The sequence below is a fragment of the Toxotes jaculatrix genome, chromosome 21 (assembly GCF_017976425.1).
Source record: "Toxotes jaculatrix isolate fToxJac2 chromosome 21, fToxJac2.pri, whole genome shotgun sequence".
Lineage (NCBI taxonomy): Eukaryota > Metazoa > Chordata > Actinopteri > Toxotidae > Toxotes > Toxotes jaculatrix.
The window spans coordinates 6,734,173-6,752,628 of record NC_054414.1 but is presented as its reverse complement, the minus strand read 5'-3'; the positions used below and the strand labels follow the sequence as shown (position 1 = coordinate 6,752,628).

At 41.7% G+C, this 18,456-nt stretch overlaps 1 protein-coding gene across 5 annotated transcripts in view; it reads left to right on the top strand.

Moving 5' to 3' along the window:
• Positions 1–1,256: 1,256 nt before the first annotated feature.
• The window catches only part of kctd17 (potassium channel tetramerization domain containing 17), a 17,920-nt gene continuing 720 nt past the window's right edge, over positions 1,257–18,456 (top strand). Inside the window, exons 1-7 of one of the 5 annotated variants that reach the window (XR_005896596.1) lie at positions 1,257–1,703; positions 10,326–10,434; positions 10,555–10,646; positions 11,324–11,470; positions 12,698–12,823; positions 13,397–13,538; positions 14,898–15,022. Coding sequence is in view for 4 of the 5 variants with exons in the window: in XM_041066722.1 (XP_040922656.1) it covers positions 1,347–1,703; positions 10,326–10,434; positions 10,555–10,646; positions 11,324–11,470; positions 12,698–12,823; positions 13,397–13,498 (933 nt within the window). In the remaining variant the exon portion in view is untranslated. Of the gene's footprint in view, positions 1,704–10,325; positions 10,435–10,554; positions 10,647–11,323; positions 11,471–12,697; positions 12,824–13,396; positions 13,539–14,897 lie in introns of all 5 variants that reach the window. The other 4 variants (XM_041066725.1, XM_041066723.1, XM_041066724.1 and 1 more) reach the window with 4 other exon arrangements.

Sequence of the window (18,456 nt, the reverse complement as noted above, 5' to 3'; positions counted from 1 at the left end):
TTTGGTATCATTACAGTGCTATTACATTACTTTATTTCAAAGCTTACTCATGTCAGTCTGTGTTAGGACACCAGGTTGATTGCTTGTTATTACCCTATTTACTGTTCCGTTTGTACATCAACCTAAAATGTATTTTGAAATCAGCTTGCTTGTTTGTATCACAGCCATCTTTTCTCGGCATCTGTCCAAGAGTGTCAGTGTTATGACAGTGAATTAACTCTGAATTAACCTGAGGATCATGGACTTATCAGCAGTGTTTACACAGATGGTTTAAAGGTTTGTTCCACAAAGATTTGGATGTTAGCCATCAGGGAAATACTATTAATTTTTTTTAATTTATGTATTAAGATATTAATTTATTTGTTTTATTGTTTTGTTTTAAAGTTCTATGCAACGTTTACTCAGGTTTGCTCTGTGTGGAACAAAATCATCTAACTGACTTTATGTAAATATTAACGATAGTAAAATCTTCGTACAATAAAAAACAAACTATATTTAAGAAAGGTGCGTTTTCTCTTGAAATAATTATGTCATTCAGAATAGTTTCACAAAAACTACAAGACCCAGTTTTTGTTTTTTGTCAAGTTCACCAAAGAGAACAAGACCCAAACCAGAAATGGGGTAACATTACTTTCAAAATAAAACGTTTAGTTTTTACTCATTTGAAGAGCAGCTCACCTCGAAAGCTCCAAATTTTTAAAACAGAAGAATTAAAAAAACTTTTTTTTTTTAAAGTTTTACACATTTAACTGGTATGACAAATCAGGTTCTCCTCCATTTCTCCTGAAATATATGTTTAACTAGCACTTCACAGATGTTCGCTGCATGCTACTTTTTGATTTGATGATCTCTCATCCTGTATGGTATGGATTTAAACCTTTAAATTTTGTGAGAAGGTCCTTGTATTTTTTTTAAAGGCTTCATCGTTTCAGTTTTTCTTGCACACATGGTGCATGTAATAACTGTGTAACCTGATGCACATTAAAACGCCTAGACAGTGGGAGATATGCAGAGTGAATATGGGCCAACAGTTCATTTGCCAAGGGCCGACGGCCCCTATAAGATTAATACAGTTAAGATAAAACTGCACATCTTCATACCCCATGCAAGTGTGGATTTCATGGCCAGACTTCTGCAGCTGTGTGGGTGTACAGATTTTATTTTGAAGGTAAATCTCGGATGTACTATGTGTCATTTCCGGTAACTTGACGGGATCTTTGAGTTTGTGCGGGTCCGGGGCGGAGCGTGCTCGGCTGGTAACGGAGAGAAAAAGCCGAGTCAACCGCGGACACAGACGGTCGCCCTCGCTCGTCTTCACGTCGTGTGCAGCGGCTCTTTTCTTCCAAATGGCAACGACAGCGGACGATCAGCGGGAGCCGGCGGACGTCGCTGCGTTGTCGACGCACCACGGCTGCCACCACCACAACAGCAACAATAACAACAACAATAACAACAACAATAAAGACAGCGATGCGGGAGAGAGCGCGACCTCCGCCACCGCCAGCACGACGGAACCCGGCGGGACGGCGTCGCAGAGCATCGGTAACGGCTCGGTCATCAATCCCACCGGGGGGAACAACGGGAAGTGGGTCCGGCTTAACGTCGGCGGCACGGTTTTCCTCACGACGCGGCAAACCCTGCTCAAAGAGCAAACTTCGTTCCTGTACCGGCTGTGCCAGCAGCAGGACCTGCACTCAGACACGGTGAGTCCAGCCTGGACACTTTAATCCCCGGTGGACGTTACTTCACAACAATTACTATTTAGTTTTTTACAGAGGCTTCACATGTTTATGTGGTAGTTAGTAATAAAGTCCTACTGCTTAAACATTCCCTTTTCCTTTGTAAAGTATTTTTATTTGTTATATATTTGTTTATATCTAAAATAACCGACATTTAATATTCCTTTTAATAACACATCTTTTAAACATGGCTGATATTGGTCTGACCTCCAGGGCGTGGAAAACTGACCTTTCTGTCAGATTTACATGGCGACAAAACTGATGAGACACAACAATAACATATTTATAACATTCCTGCAGCAGCCCATAGTTAGTCTGAGGTCCTCAGTGGTCAGGGACCAGGACTCTGGTTTGTGTTTTCCATCTGCTATAATACTTTTATACCCCTCACAGATGCAGCAGTGTAATACACATTTGTTTTTATTTCTCTAAAATATCTCACCATGATTTATTTCCATGGGGTTTTTCTACAATTATACTAAAGTTGGATTTGCCCTAAACTGGCTAAAGGGTTTGTCTGTAAGATGTGTGCAGGTCTTGGCATGCAGTAAAGCCCTTTTTGATCTAGGAGATATATAGTCAATATATCTAATAGAAGCTGAATAGTGAAATTATGGTCCCCAATCTGTGCACTATGATGTTGTTGATCTGCTGTGGTATCATTGTAGCCTTTCAGGAACTAACTGCAGTGTATTACTGTGTTATCTGTAAAGTACACCATTCCCAAAACCTGTTACTACAACTCTATCCTGCTCTGCTAATGCGTGGCTGCAACTCCAGGCGTGGTGTTGTCTAATGACCAGCTGATGTGTGTGCAGTGGGAAGCTCTCTCATTCTCCTTTTCTCCTTTGAGTGTGTGTGTGTGTGTGTTTCAGCATCGTTTTGTGGTGTGAACGTAGCTTGAGTCAGATGGATGAACACGTGCCTCCTCTTCTGCGGGGGAGCTGCACAGTCAGTAGCTGCTGTACAGCTGGCATCTTATGGGGAGAGAGAGAGAGAGAGAGAGAGAGACATTTATTATGTGTCTCCCAGTCACATGCAGAGTGAGCACACTGTAAGGGCTGGCAAGACTCATAAATGATGCAGATTTCGATTATGCTGCCGCCTTTGATATGTATGTGTGTGACAGAGGGAGAAGGGGACAGGTCTTCCTTGCAGCCTGGACTCTGCTATAAGTTGACATTTAGTTGCTGTCAGGTGAAAGCCTCTCATCTCCAAAATGTCAGCTTCTAATAACTGTAAGAACATTAGCCAGCGGATAATACAGACAAAATGTCTGGTCATGGTTGGAGTAATTTTATGCCACAGCATCAGTCAAGGTGTAGTGTTTTGGCCACTGTACAGTATGCCTTTATTAGATAGCTCAGTAGAGTGCAGCAGACAGGAAATGAGAGAAGAGAGAGAGGGTACCGATGTTTAATAAAGTGCCCTGAACAACCTGGAACCAGTGATGCTGCAATTACATGGTGAGCGTTTTAAACCCCTGGGGTCACCAGGACACTCCAGAGACACTGATACTGATGACTTTTTTTTTTTTGGTGGCAGAACATTGGTTTTAGCTTCTCAGGTGTGAATAAGTTCTGATTTTCTTACTCTTCTATATTAATGAACTGATGAAGTGATTGATGAATATTGAAAAATATTGTTAGTTATAGTCCCAGAAAAACAGTTGAGGAACAGCTCATGGACAAAATAACCAAATCTGTTTTTGGCCAATTCAATAAATTGTATCCCAGACAAATTACAATACTTTGTCGTGTTTTTTGGGTTTTTTTTTTTTTTTTCAAAAATCATATAAAAATCCATTGTTGCTGTACAACAGTCTTGCTTGCAGCAGTACAACCCATACTGGTCTTGTAAGGATTCACACAGCGTCACATGCTCATGGTCTCCAGAAAAGAAAAAAAAAAAAAATCAACCTCAGCTGAAGCGACAAAACCAGAAACAACCACCAAAATTGGAGCGGGGAGGTTTTTGCTCGGCAACAGGGATGACTGTTCCCCTGCTGCACCGCTAGGCTCTTGTGGAAAGAATATTCCCATGTGACCTTCAGCCGCGACCTGAACAGTAGCTCCCTCTGCACTGCCTGAAGACACACAGTCACACACACACTGAATCTCTCTGTCTCAAACACACACCTACATCTCTTTCACTTTGTCGTCGCCGGCTCTTTCCGTCCCCGTCATCGCCGTCCCCTCATCCTCGCCCCTCAGCAGCTGACTCACTCTGAACGCTTGTCGCATGTTTGTCCTTCTCTCATCTGCACTTTCTCTTTCTGCTCACAAACTCGAAGCTCACAAAGACACAGACAGAGACTTACATTTTAGAGCTGGATTTTGTCAGGCACCTCACGCAGCTATTTGAGTCAGTATTCAGTATTTGTACCTCAGTAGATGGTTCACCTTGGACAGGCTTTTAAGATCTAAGTATTTCCCTACGAGGGGGAGACCAGTTGATCCCAGAGATATGTATCATGTATTGGCTGGTCTGAGGTTGGCTGTTGTCTCTCTATAATGTGTGCCTGTGTGTAGTTATGTCACGACGTTAGTTATTAATGCTCCCTCACCACAGACACAAATACAAATTCCTTCGTATTATACAAAGAGATTTTCAAAGTCAAGAAAGAAACGGGTCGCGTAAAGATTAAGGACTTTACTGAGCAAAGATATTTACGCTGCTGAGGCCATCAGATGTTTGCAGAGCTGCACGTCTGTAAGCCAAAGGAAAAATGTAATTTAGTTAGATATTAAGTATGCCGCTGATTAATTGTGGCATAAGTAACAAGAAAAAAAAATGCTTTTATTCAGCTGGTTTTACCTTCTGAAGCCTCATGATGAATACAAACCATGTTTCTTTGATTCAGTGATACCCACTGATCTGAACAGCTGGGGGTGCACACAAGCATGAATGATACAACTGATTGGGGGCACAGTTAACTCGGGGGGGGGGGGGCTGTCATTCATGAATTTAGCAACTTTATTTATCTTGTAAACACATTAAAGTTAGTATTACAGACCAGCCAACACGGGCTGCGTGCTAAAGGGCGGCCATATCATTATATCAGCTGACTGTAGACATCACAGCACTACAGATACTAGCTGCACAACCACAACAACCACCGTCCAAGAACAAAACTCTGCAGATCAGTGTGGTGTCCTCTTCCCAAACTCTGCAGATCAGTGTTTCATAGCAGGGTCGGGCCACCTCACCTGAAACAAAGACCACCTCCAGCCTGGAAGCAGCCATTGCTGTGGCTGTTTAATAAACAGAGCAGTGTGAAGCTGAATCACACAGTGGAGCAGTTCAGCCTGTGTGTTTTCTTCTTTCACTCAGGAGAGAAGCTGGAGCACCCCCACCACTCCCACTCTAATCCGCTGGCGTTAGCGTGTCTCTGCTCAGAGTTCTGGGCTGTTTTTAAACCCAACACACACACACACACACACACACACACACACACACACACACACAGACTGTCTGGCTGTGTATGACTGTTTTAATGAGATTACTGGCACCTCAGCTGCCCTGCCCCCCCCCCCCCCCCCCCCCCCCCCCAAACCAAACTCTGCTGTTAATGCTACCCAAGCTGACCCCACGCCGTCCCAAGCCAATTACATTATGTAGCTAAGACTCGGCTTTGATACCCAGATGATGTTAGCTGAACAGGTGTAACAGGGCGGCTGGTTGTGGACAATAACCACATAATCGTATTATCACAGATTTGTGACCATCAGAGGTTTGATTCGTATTAAATATATTGGGGATTGTGCAGGTGTGTTTTGAATGGCCAGGTGTTGTGACTCAGACTGCCTGCACAATTTTTTAAATGCATGAATTCCACCAATACGCCTGGACTTGCTTGATCACCTTATCTTTGCTATGTGTAATACGAGCTGTGGGCAGGGACCAGGAATATTGAGAAGATCCAAGGGCCAATGTTTATATTTAAATAAATGGAGTTGTGTGGACTTGTCTATTTGTTACCATCACGTAACTTTCAGGTGACTCTTTTGGGGCAAGGGAGAATAATACACTTTATATGCCTTTAAACATGTTAGCTGGAAATTACCCTTATAAATTTACACTTTCAAGACATTAAACCTATGTAAATAAACACTGGATAATTATACATCTTTCTAAGAACTGCTAAAAAGTTTTGCTAAAGCAATGTCCAAGAACATTTTTGTGGGGAGGTCCATTTTTTCTTTTTTTCTTTTTTTTTTTTTTGATAATCCACACGGCTGTTTAATCCACTCAGCAAGGAGGCCCATAAAATGAAATGTGTTTATCAGTGTGGAGCTGCTTGATGTCATGGACACTGAGAAGTCGGTGGTTCAGCCAGACCATCTGTGATGCTGGGAATGATAAATTTGGCTGATCCCTAATTAGAAATCACACTCGTCCAGAGTTTTCTCACAACTACTGCCCCCTTTAGCTCTGAATGACACAGACAGGCCAAATATGCTGTAACTGCTGCTGTGGCCACAAGGAACACAAGGGAAGGACCCCAGTGCACACTCACCAGGCAGCCTTAAGAATGGTGATAGTGGTTAAAGTCAGTGGTTATAAAGTCCAAGAGCCAGGGAAAAAAAACTCAGTGTGCAGCATACTTCCTTCACAATACTCACAGAGATGAATCCACAGAAGTTCCAGGAACAGGAAAGCAACCAGGTACAAAGTTTGGGGACAAGCTCAGCAACCCAGAAGACAAACTGACAAAGAGACACAGGCCACAGGTGATACACATTAGGGCGGGGCACACAATCAACAGGGCAGGAAGTAAGGCAAAGTTAGGAAATAGACTAACAACAAAAACACAAGACACGGGGCTTCAAAATAAAACAGGAAGTACTAACAAAACTAGGAAGGGTGCACAAGAAGCAGGATTCCAGACTAAAACAAGAAATACTGAACAAAACGCCAGAACCAAAACAAGTGTAACATGATTTCAAAATAAAGCAGGAATTACTGAACAAAGCCAACGAAGAAGCCAAAACAAGAGTCATCAGATAGTCCAAACCTTCAACTCTGTCTGATGAATTAGTTCATTAACCCAGATGCAAAGCAACTGTGTGCTGAATTTGAAAGTTGTAATGTTAAAGAACACGTGGCAGATGCTGGGATGCTGTTTCTAGTGCTGCACAAAAAGGCTAGAATAAAGTAATGGACTATAACGTCCCACCTTTCGGAAAACATGGCTTCAGATTTTATAAATATTAACCCAAATCCTCGATAAATATACTTAGGCAAGGTGACCTTGTCAGAACTTTACAGTACGCAGGAGAAGACAAGCCTGGATTGATTGACAGTTATTGATTAGATAAGATTGACGAGTAGGTGCCATGTTGAATCAACCAGAAAACTGAACGACTGCCCTAGTGTCTCTTGGTAAATTGTTTCCAGATGAAGCTGCAGAAATTAAAAGCTGTATATACAGAAACGTGTGTGTGTGTGTTTTGAGAAGTGAACAGGGCTTTTGTTTGGCTATCGGTGGTAGGCCGTACGATGTAGTTACCTCTGCAGGGAGATGTTGTGGAGTCTACACATCTAATTTTCCTGAACAAATTTTCTGTAAACCATTAACTCACCAGTTAGTTTCCCTGTCCTCTCGACAGTTGTCATACAGCCAGGCTTCCTGGGATTTATGTTATTATTACATTATTATGTTGTGTTATTGATTAGTCTCTAGAGCATAAAAGACAAGAAGAAGAAGAAGAGTGGAGAACCAGGAGTGTTGCAGATACAGCATTAGTGATTAAGCCTAACAGATTATTTTAACGTCAGTGTCCTGCAGCTGCAAATGGGTCTGTCACAATGAATAACTACTAATTCTGTGTGTGTGTGTGTGTGTGTGTGTGTGTGTGTGTGTGTGTGTGTGAGAGAGAGAGAGAGAGAGAGGTATCATGGCTCTGACACACTCAGGAAGCTGTTCCTCAGCGTTGTCATGCCCACACTGTCAAGTCAAGTCACGTCGATGAGGCGTCGGTCTGTCCTCCACTGCAGCTGAGTGAGAATGTGTGTGTGTGTGTGTGTGTCTATGCTCTGTGCTGCAGTCACAGCCCTTCCACTTTCTAATCACTGTGATTTTCAGTGCACACACACAGTGCTGTGTCTTTACGAGCTGAATCTTGGTCTTCATATCCCATCCCTCCGTCCTGTCTCTCTCTGTCCTCTCTTTGTGTCTCTTTTTGTTGTGTACACACATACATACGCACTCTGTCTCTATGGCACTGTCCCTCTATGCATCTTTGTGTTTGGTATATGCATCTGCCCTTAATTTCTAACAGAGGGTTATTTATCATTCTGTTTCTCCTGATCTATTTGTCTTCCCCTTATCTTTTGTCCTCTGTCAGGGTCCGGGTCTCTCCCTGGATGTCCTCTGTCTTGCCTTTTTGTCTTTTTCTCCTCTCATCCATCCCTCAAAGCGCTTTACAGTCTGAACCAGTCCGGCTGTGTTTGCAGGTGTCCTCATTCATTACATTCATCTCATGTCTTGGCACTGGGAACGCCTCATCAGACGCTCCTGTCACGCTACACCAGCAAAGATTGGCCAGAGCTGAAGAGATGAGTGTCAGGGACGAAGTGATTCTCCCCCGTATAAATTGGGCTGACAACACGCCATCTATCCTTCTCTCGTCCTGCTGCTAGCACACAACACTCCCATCCTCCTGACTCCCGTGTTTCTGACTGCATATTTCTTTTGGGATTACTTCTCTTACTAATCTGACACACAGGAGACGATGGGTTGTAGAGCTGGGTGTAGAGGATGATGCTTTACTGGCAAACACAGTCAGTGCCTCCAGGAGTTGCACCATATATATGCACATATTCCTGAATCCATTTCTAAATTTGTGTGTAAAGTAATTCTCAAATTCTAGTTCTAGGGAAGGGTTAGTGCAGGCATGAAGATATCTGATGATGCTAAACTAGCTCCTTATTTAGCAAAACATCATTTAAGATAGGAGCTGCTAATATTGCAGTTCCAAATAAACAAGCTGGGATTTGCATAAACAACCTGAGAGTCAAGTTAAGCCCCTTTATTATGTGAAAGCAGCAGTAAACCCTGAGCAACTGCAACCTGCAGCAGTGCCAGGCACAACAGATACATGAGTCATATTTTTAAACGTATTTTTACAATGTAGAAGTGTTTTTTTGTGGATTAAGTCTTTTAGTCAAGTAACAGAAGGTCACAACAGTTACAGTTGAGGGTGAGCGGTACTATGCGTGTGAATGAGTTAGGACGCGTTAATAAAAGCGCTAACATGCATCTGTACAAGATGCTGCTGGGGGCTACGGTTGTTTGTTGCCGCTTCAGCAAACAGCCACAAAAAGATTCAGTCATGTGAAGGGAGCAGGTTCTCTCTATCAAGCTCAACATCTTCTCTTTGCTCTTTGACTCTGTGTATATCTTTTTCTCTTCCAGTTCTGTGCTGTGTTTGTCCATAAGATATAACACACCACCTGCCTGCCTGCCCTGTGTGCTTCTCTCTCTGCAACCCCCTGAACCATGTGTTAATGACACATAATCAGTAGATGCTACTGATGTTCCTCTTTCACACAATTCCTCCTTTTTTTCTCCTCTCTATAACCGTGTGCTTTAATCTCCTGAAGGCCTGCGTGTTTTTGTATGCATTTCTCCAGCAGTGGTTCTTTTCTGAACCCAGCTCTAAAAGGGGGCTGTGCTTCAAGCCATCATCACGAGGAGAATCAGGGGGGAGGATGTTGGTGGAGTAGTAGTCATGACACAAACAGCTGGGCAGGCTTTGTAGAAGTAGCCTGGAGGCTGGAGAGAAACCGGCTGTCGACATATGTGTCGTAACATAAGTCACCAACAAACGCTCTGGAGTGCCAGCAACCAGTAACTTCTGTGTCCAGCCACAGAAAACTGTTGTGGCAGGAAGCTGTCGAGGGGAAAGCAAACGGCAGCTTTTCATTTGCAGCAGGAAGCAGCAGGGTTTAATGTAAGATTAGGAAAATGCAGAACATTGGGCTAAAAAGCTGCTCCTCAAGTCTTTGGACGCACCATGTCTTTGTTTAATACTGTAATTTTAAAGTTATAAATATGTTTTCTCCTCAAAACCAATAAAACCCCATCATTCTAACACCAACAGAACCCCCACTCTACGGGGGGACTTTTATTTTGAAGACAAACTCATCTACAGGGCATCTTGCTTACGTACATCTGGTCTGTGCAGCCAGTGCTGCATGCTTAAGATGAAAATAGCTAACCAGGATGTTGTTTTCCAGCTAGTGAGCGTCCGTGTCTAAAAATAGTCAGCATATTACAAAAGGAGTCCTTTGCATGAGGAAGTAAAATAAACGTAACCAAATTCATACTTGACGAATACCTGTTTACAGGCATTAAAAAATAATGTAAACAATACATCACAAATTATCTTAAGTACTGTGACGAATTACAACATATATAACTGAGAATAGCAGGTCAATTAAAAACATTCCATGGTTCATAAGTAAAAACAGAAGAAGAGAGGCTTACTGCTGTAATCTAAACACGTGCAGTTAAAGACATAACGCTTTAATGGACAGTATTTTCTTCTGTCTGTCTCTCTGATTCCTCCCCTGTAACAGGATGAGACGGGGGCCTATGTGATTGACAGAGACCCCACCTACTTCGGTCCCATCCTCAACTACTTGCGGCACGGCAAACTGGTCTACAACAAGGAGCTGGCTGAAGAAGGTCTCACATACTTTGACTTTACTCAGATGGTCCCTGGTGCACGAGTCTGTCGTATTTCTTTTAACCACCGCACTGCAGTATACGCACAGCAGCTGAGTTGTGTGTTTCTTTTGTCACAAGGTGTCTTGGAGGAGGCTGAGTTTTACAACATCACGCCACTGATCAAACTGATCAAGGAGAGGATCGTGGAGAGGGACTCCAAAGCCACGCAGGTATACACAGAAGCTGTCCAAGTGCTTTTACTTTAATGAAACTAAACTAACAGAGTAAATCATTTTCGTATCACCTTTAAGAAGTACAGTGTAACACAACTGTAAGCACTGCCATACTTCACTGTCTGCACCCAAAACAAACAGACGCACAAACATATTAAGTGTAAGTGTAATGCCTTTCACTCATTTTCTTTGTCAGTGATTTCACCCTTCTCTGCTTCTCCAAAGAGACCCCTGCTGTACATCAGGCTTCTCTCTCCTTTGTTCTCTTTTCTCAGGGTGGTTGCACTCACTCTTACATAATCCCTCTGCCCTCTCAAACATACACCCACTTTCCCTGCGCTCTTCTGTACTCTACTGGACTTACTATCACTCGCCTGGGGTTAAATATTGTGCAATAGTATCAAAATAGAAGTGCTGGTTTTGTAAGTAGCCCACAACCACATAATGTTTCTTTTTTTTTGCTTTTCACCGCCTTAATGTCTCGTTGCATGTTGTCATGTTAAGTATATTTGCAAGAGGTGACCTAGGATCACTGGTACACATAATGTTTATTCAATTCAATGCTACCTAGTATCAAATCTTTTTTTTCTTTTACTTCTCTCTCTGAAAATGACTGTACTCTCCTTTTCATCCATCCCCTGTGTCCTCACCCCTCCTCTTCTCTCTTTCCCCAGCAGGTTCCCCCCAAACATGTCTACCGGGTGTTGCAGTGTCAGGAGGAGGAGCTGACCCAGATGGTCTCCACGATGTCGGACGGCTGGAAGTTTGAGCAGGTCAGCGTGCGCGCCTGCAGAAAGCCCCGCACCGGACTGCTCTGGACTGTGGGTTGGACTCACGCTGCTGCTGACCCTTCAATCTTGATCCTTGGCCTGACCCCTTGGCCCTGACCTGAGCCCTGCTATCTGCACTTCCAAAATGTGTTTAGGACTTCCAGACTAAAATAGATTTTGCCCATTACCTAGATCTGGATTTGTTTACCTTAAGTAGCTCTATAATCTAGTGAGTCCACATGAACTCTAATTACAGACAGTCTCAATAAATCTTAAAGGTTCGCTGTTCTTCTGAATACATAGATGCAGTGTTCTGGATAAAAATGTCTGTTGCTGTTAGATTATTAAAACTAAATTGGAGAGTTTATTGTTTATTTATCAGGTTTATTTAGGCATCCAGTTTCCACTATATTTAATTAATTAAATCTACTATAAATTATAGGATTTAGAAACCTTTAATTACACAAGTGGAGTGTTCACAAAGTCAGCAACCGACACTGATTAGTCAGAAAGTGTGGATGCTATTATGGCACATTTTACAGACTAAATGATTAGTTGACTAATCAAGAAAATAATCAGCAGTTTAATCAGTAATGAAAATTGTTATTTGCCGCACCAGAAAATAATTGGCAGATCGATAACAACTGTTACATTTAATATTTTTACACAAATGATCAAGATTTGGAGCTGCAGATCAGTATTTATCCTCTCGTGTCTACAGTCTGTTAGAATAGAGCAACATACAAACTACACTACACAACTATATTGATCTTTTCAATCACCGAATAGAAGTCTTTCAGTGTTAATGTTATCTTTTAAAGACTTTAAATACAGACTTTAATTCATTAATGTTCACTCTGGTAGTGACACTTCCATCTCCTGGAGTTAATAGGTCAGTGTATCCACACTGTAGCCTAGAAATGATATTTAGACCCCATCCCCCCCTCGCCCGCTGCTTTGGCACTAAGCTCCACTGCATGCTGCACAGCTATGATTTGCACACAATTTCCTGCAGAAGCTGACCCACAGTTGTTTTGTTTTTTTCTTGTTGAGTCTATTGTTGACCCCACCTCCACCCCCCACCATGCATGAGCGCAAATCCTTCCTGGCTTTAGTGTGGGACTTGAGCTCTCTCAGTCTCTTCCTTCGTCTCTCGCGGTCTCTGTTGTCTCTGCTGTGATCTCTGGTTCTTCGTGACACTCACTCTGTCTCTCTGTCTCTGTCCCTCTCTCCTCTGTATATCTTTCTGTATCTGTGTCTCTCTTCCGTCCGTCCTAGATGGTCAACATCGGCTCGTCGTACAGCTACGGAACAGAAGACCAGGCTGAGTTTCTGTGCGTCGTGTCCAAGGAGCTTCACACACCTGGATCTGGACTTGGTACAGAGCAGAGCCACAAAACTAAGGTAAAGGAAAGCACACACACACACACACACACACACATACATGCAAATGTCTGTTCAAAGACTTGCTACAGGATCAAGCTGCTAGGCTGTGTGTCCGAGTGTGGTCCTCTCCTCTTTTTGAATGTGTGCATTCTGTTTTGTTGTGGTGTGTGTGTGTGTGTGTGTGTGTGTGTGTGTGAGTGAGTGAGTGAGAAGGAGGGGGTATCTCCTCTCATTGAAGCGAATGTGAGTGTGCTTTGATCCTTCGCTCTCCACTCAAAGCTTCAAATGCCACTCGCCTCAAAATGTCATTCACAAACACATTCACTCCATCATTCACATCGCTCCCTCTCTTTCCTGCTGTTATCGATCTCTCACTTTGTCTTTCTGCCTCTCTCTCTCTTATCAGTCTATCTCCTGTCTCTTTCATATGGATATATAGATATATATCTGTCTCTATATTTACCTCTCAGCTTCTCACTGTCCACTCACTGACACTCATCAGCGTGTTCATTTTTTTTGTCGTTTTCTGTCTTGTTTGTTTTTTTTGCTTTTCTTTTGTGTTTTCCCCTCTGTCCTTCATGCTGAATGAAGCCGACGGAGATGCAGGAGGAAGAAGCAGCGAAGGATGAGGAGGAGGAGGAGGAGGAAGAGGGAGGGAGAGATACCACACCAAATGAGTGGCTTAGAGAATGAGGGAGTCATGTTTCTTTGTTCCAAAGAGAGGCGGGAATGGGTGAGGAACTGTGCGATAGATGTGTTAGTGGGTAGACCTGGTAGATTTTAGTGTGTGTATGTGTATGTGCGTGATGTCTACAGAGGTGTGGGGTGTTTCATGGCACTGTACTGAGTATGACCTCTAAGCTGTCCCCTCTGCTTCAGCAGTGAAAATGCTAAAACATTACAGAAATTTTCTGCGGACACGTCTTTATCTTAAATATCAGCAGCAACATGGAAAATGACTTCATGATTTTAAAGATGTCTCTTTTACCAGCCGCTTTATAACCCAGTCACACAGGACACTGTCTGTAGGACAACTACGAACAGTGAGCTGCAGTGCTCGGCTAAAGTCTACACAGGAACTGATGCAGGATTGAGTTACGGTATCTCAATATTAGTATGCTATAAAAAAAACTCTGAAGTATTAAAATGTCTCAAGATTATTTCAATTTAATGTTGAGAGAGTTAAACATCACGTAGGGCATAAGAGATCATAAGAGAACATCTTAATATGGCTATTTGAAGACAACTGCATAAAAGACGAGTAACAGTCACGTTGAATTATGGCTCAGCCCTAGTGATGACATTTTAATGGTGTAAAAACTACATGAAAAAGAAAAACATCACACCCCGGCAGTCCTGATGCTGCCCGCTGATCACCTCTGCTAATGAGCCAGGCTGTGCTAGAACAGCCGGCACCATCTTTTTTTCTTCCATTGTCCTTTTTAACAGCAGACGTTCCCTCGATTGATCAAAGGTGCAGCGACCTAAAATCCCATTTGATCAAATACGAAGCAAATGTCACGAGTTTTGCTAATTGGTAATTAAATGACAATGTGACTTTCCCGTGCTGTCAGCTTGTATACTGTTAGTCTGTATACATGCACGTGCTCGGTCAAACAGTGACCCGACACATCTTCACAGATATTGATTGATCGATGTGTATCACTGTGGGCTCTCATTACCACTGCTGTGACATGAAATATCCATGACCTTCCAGTTCAGCTGTAGCGTTAGATGTTAGATGTCCTTCTCAGTCTGTGTACATGCTGTATATATATCTATAAAGTGTAGAGTCACACACACAGATATACTAACCACATAATGGACACACACACAGACATGTAAACATATAAAGGGACACACACACACACTTAAAGAGATGTAATAAGTGGTTGAGACATAGCTGTGTGTGTTTTTCTTGTTCTCAGCCATTATGCATGTCAGTACAGTCATTTTGCTCTCATTCTATCACCATTTTCATCACCATTATCACCATCATCACAACTAAACTTAGATTGTAAACTGTGTGTGTTTTTTTTTAAATTTCTATGAATCTGAAATTCCTAATGTCTTTTTTTTGTTTCTTTCACAGCTTTTCCAGATCCATGGGTCCCGGATGTAAACATTACAAGAATTAGAGTTATTTTTTGCTAGGCTTATTACGACACTCATGACATGACATGACATGACATGACATGACATGACATGACATGGCGTGTTTGTGTGTTGGGTCAGTGGACATTAAAACAGATTTGTAGCATTGTCATTAGTTCATTGACAAAATGCCAGATAATGACCAAAAACGAAAAAAAACAAAAAACTAAACTCAATCTCATCCAGTTGCAGCAAGTTCATCAGAAATAATCAAACTGTCAAACTGATTGTTGTTCTTTGAAGTAATCATGTATTGCTGTGTGCAAACATTATATTGCTGAGCGCAATAGCGGAGCTTAGTAAATTATAACCAAAGATCCAGATTAAAGCTGGCTGAACCAAGGTGCTTAATCAAAATATGACAGAGAACATAAAATCTACCTGAAGGAATCTGACATAGTCTTGGTTACGTAGTGAGGAGCTGTGTTGTGCCGTTTTGGATTGTCAGATTTCCTAATGTTAACACAGCTGGCACAGAGGCATTCATCAGTTGAAATTAAACCAATATTCCAGAGTTTACTCTCCTCCCAGTGATGGATGCAGTTGTTCCCCAAACTTTGTATTTCAGATTATTATTCCTTTAGTCCTCCCATTTGTTTTGCTGAACTTTACTTTTTCGTTAAGCTTGTTGGAAATAATGTTGGTAATTTAGTTATTTGTTGCTCTCAGTGTGAACATGGGTTAAAGCTGGTTTGATCTCACAGTAAACAGGTTCCACAGCCTGTGTAAAGCTGGGGCAGACACTCTGCAGCGTTCACTGCATACAGAAGCTTGTTAAACCACCTGTTCTGGCCTTGCTGCGAGTTATGTGAGTCTGTGCGCCTTCAGTTGTGACTTCAGGGTGCATTAACCCTGGTGTACCTGCTTGCAGGTCTAGTTGTGTGCTGTCAGGGTAAACATGAGGTGACACTGGTTTGATTTTGCTGTAGTGTAGCCAGAAATTGACGAGGGCATTTGTTAGTGTGGGCTTCATCTGGCTACAATAAGACTGTCAAAGACAGCAAGAACAGCCAGCACACACATACTGCGGTGACAAAAACACACAGTGCTCTATATTTTACCCTGCACCAGCACCCTGATACACACCTCACGTTGGTGCATGCTCAGCAGCAGCAGCAGCATCATCTCAGTCTGTCGCCCTGGCGTGGATCCAGAGCCAGCTTTGTCTCCAGCTGATAGAGAGGGAGCTTGGCGTGAGTCGGGAGAGGCTTGAAGGGTAGATGGAGGGAGGTAACTGTAGATCAAACTGAGGAGGAGAGGGTGAGACAGGAGAGTGAGGTGAATCACCATTTTGTGAGTTCTGTTATTTCGATAACACGTGACTTCTAACAACCTCTGCTGGAAAAGTGTAGGAACTGCACCACAGATCAAATTTAATTCCCCTGCACAGGTTGCCCCTGACAGTAGTTTGTTATGGTCTGTAATGAAATGAACTATATGAATGAAGTGTGAGAGAATTAATATCTAGGTGTCAGTCAACAAACACTCCTCCCACAGGGTTTTAACAGCAGTCTACAAGTGAAAATAAAGGGTTATACCTTACTTAAAAATAACAGGGTGTTCAGTTTTAATCAGTAGGTAAGAAATTATGTAAATATGCATCTAGAATATAGTACGTCTAATAGCCTAATGTTATGTCATAGCTTATCAGAGAACGTTTAACCAGACAAAATATAGAAAATACATTGTAGAACAGATGCTGAAGAGTCTCTTTGAGGCATAAATAACTACAGTAACTGAGTTAATCCACAGTGGTAGCAGCCAAACAACAACAGTTAAAACAACTAACAATAACACTGCTACAGAAAATGGAAAAGAGGCAATGGTAACTACGAATTTTTTTAGTTAATCAGCCTAATTAACATTCCACATTCAAGGTAGCCACACTCTTCAAATTATCTGTTCTAGCCAGCAGCTGTCTAGATAAGATGGCTAACAGCTTTCAAACATCCTGTAATGCATGATATAGAAAGACTGAAATAAGAAAGCTTCATTTATGTTCACAGGTATTTAGTTTTCTTTTTTAAAACACAGTTAATTTCCTTAAAACAGGCTTTAGTTTTTAACTTTACTCAGACCTGGATCGATGCAGTTCTTTGACTCTGCTCACTGAGGTTTTCCACCACCCGAGAGATTATTTCACAACACTGGCTGTCAGCAGCTTCTGTCTGACCCCTCTCTTGTTGTTTAGCTCCTGTGTAACACTGACTGACCAGCAACAGGCAGGAAACACACTAATAAACACTGGAGCTGTTTTATAAAAGCAATAAGCAGAGTCACAGTGTGAGACAATCGAGAATTAAGATCACGGTTGGCAACTTTTTTTTGGTAACATTTTGATAATTAAATCAGAAAAAAATAGGCTGCAAATACAATATTCTGTTTGTGTGTGTGTGCGTACGTAAAATAAAGTGTATCGTCCATTTTTAGAGTTAAATAGAAACAGATATCACGGACCTATAGGATCATTGCAATAGCATATTTGCTGGATTAGGAGAACACAGTAAATGTTAGAATAGTAAAGATACGTTACTCATCATGCTTATGATAATCATAACAGTGACATTAGCAGGAGGGAGAAGACTGAAAGAGACACAGTTATGTTTGTTTTGTTACTTCTGCTTTTCTTTGTGACTCTTTAAACTTGGATCATTCGGTGCCTTGAGTTCAAGCAGCAAAACTGGCATGTCTAAAGACCGACATGTCACAATGATCATATGTGTTAGTACGTTTTTTTAAACTAGCTGTTTTAGTATTTTAGTCAAAAGGAAATGGGTGGTTTGCAGCCTCACTCAGAGTCCAGTCCAGGTTGCATATTCATGTACATTTCTTCCAGTACATATTTGCTGTGAGAATTGAATTTTTCAGGAGGTGTTCAAGTAAAGACAGTACACACACTTCAAACATGCAGCCGCATGTAATGCTGTTTAAAGCAGCTCCTGAAGAAGGTTTTAGCTGTTTTGTATAAAATGTCATGCCTTTTTTTGTATGTTTTTGTTGTCTTATTTATTCTTGAGGGTTTTTTTTAAATGTTACACATTGAAAAGGATTTGGGCTTTGACTTTTTTTTTAGTATGGGGATGGGGGAGAGGTTAATGTCATCTTTGGGTGACCTTTGCTTTTTTTTTTTTTTTTCTACTTTAAGGGTTAGGGTATTCAGCGGTATCTAGAAATACATTCATCAGGTTTACTGAATATGCTCGTTTATAGTTATTTAGTTCACATTAATTCTGTTGAACAGATGTTACCCCAGGAATAAAGTTTAGAGTTTTCCTATCAAATGAAAATGTGTTACCATTAGGTCAGTTTTATAAACCTCAATTTACACATCCAGTTACCTTGTTTGGTTTGCTGGATTCACACTAAATATAATTCATTTGTACACTATTTGTTGACTGGTTTCTGCTGTACAATAGTGTGTTTTCACATGATATTTAATGTGTAAAAGTCTACTTACTAGTCCTCTTTCATTAAACTGTGCAAAAAAAAAAAAAAAA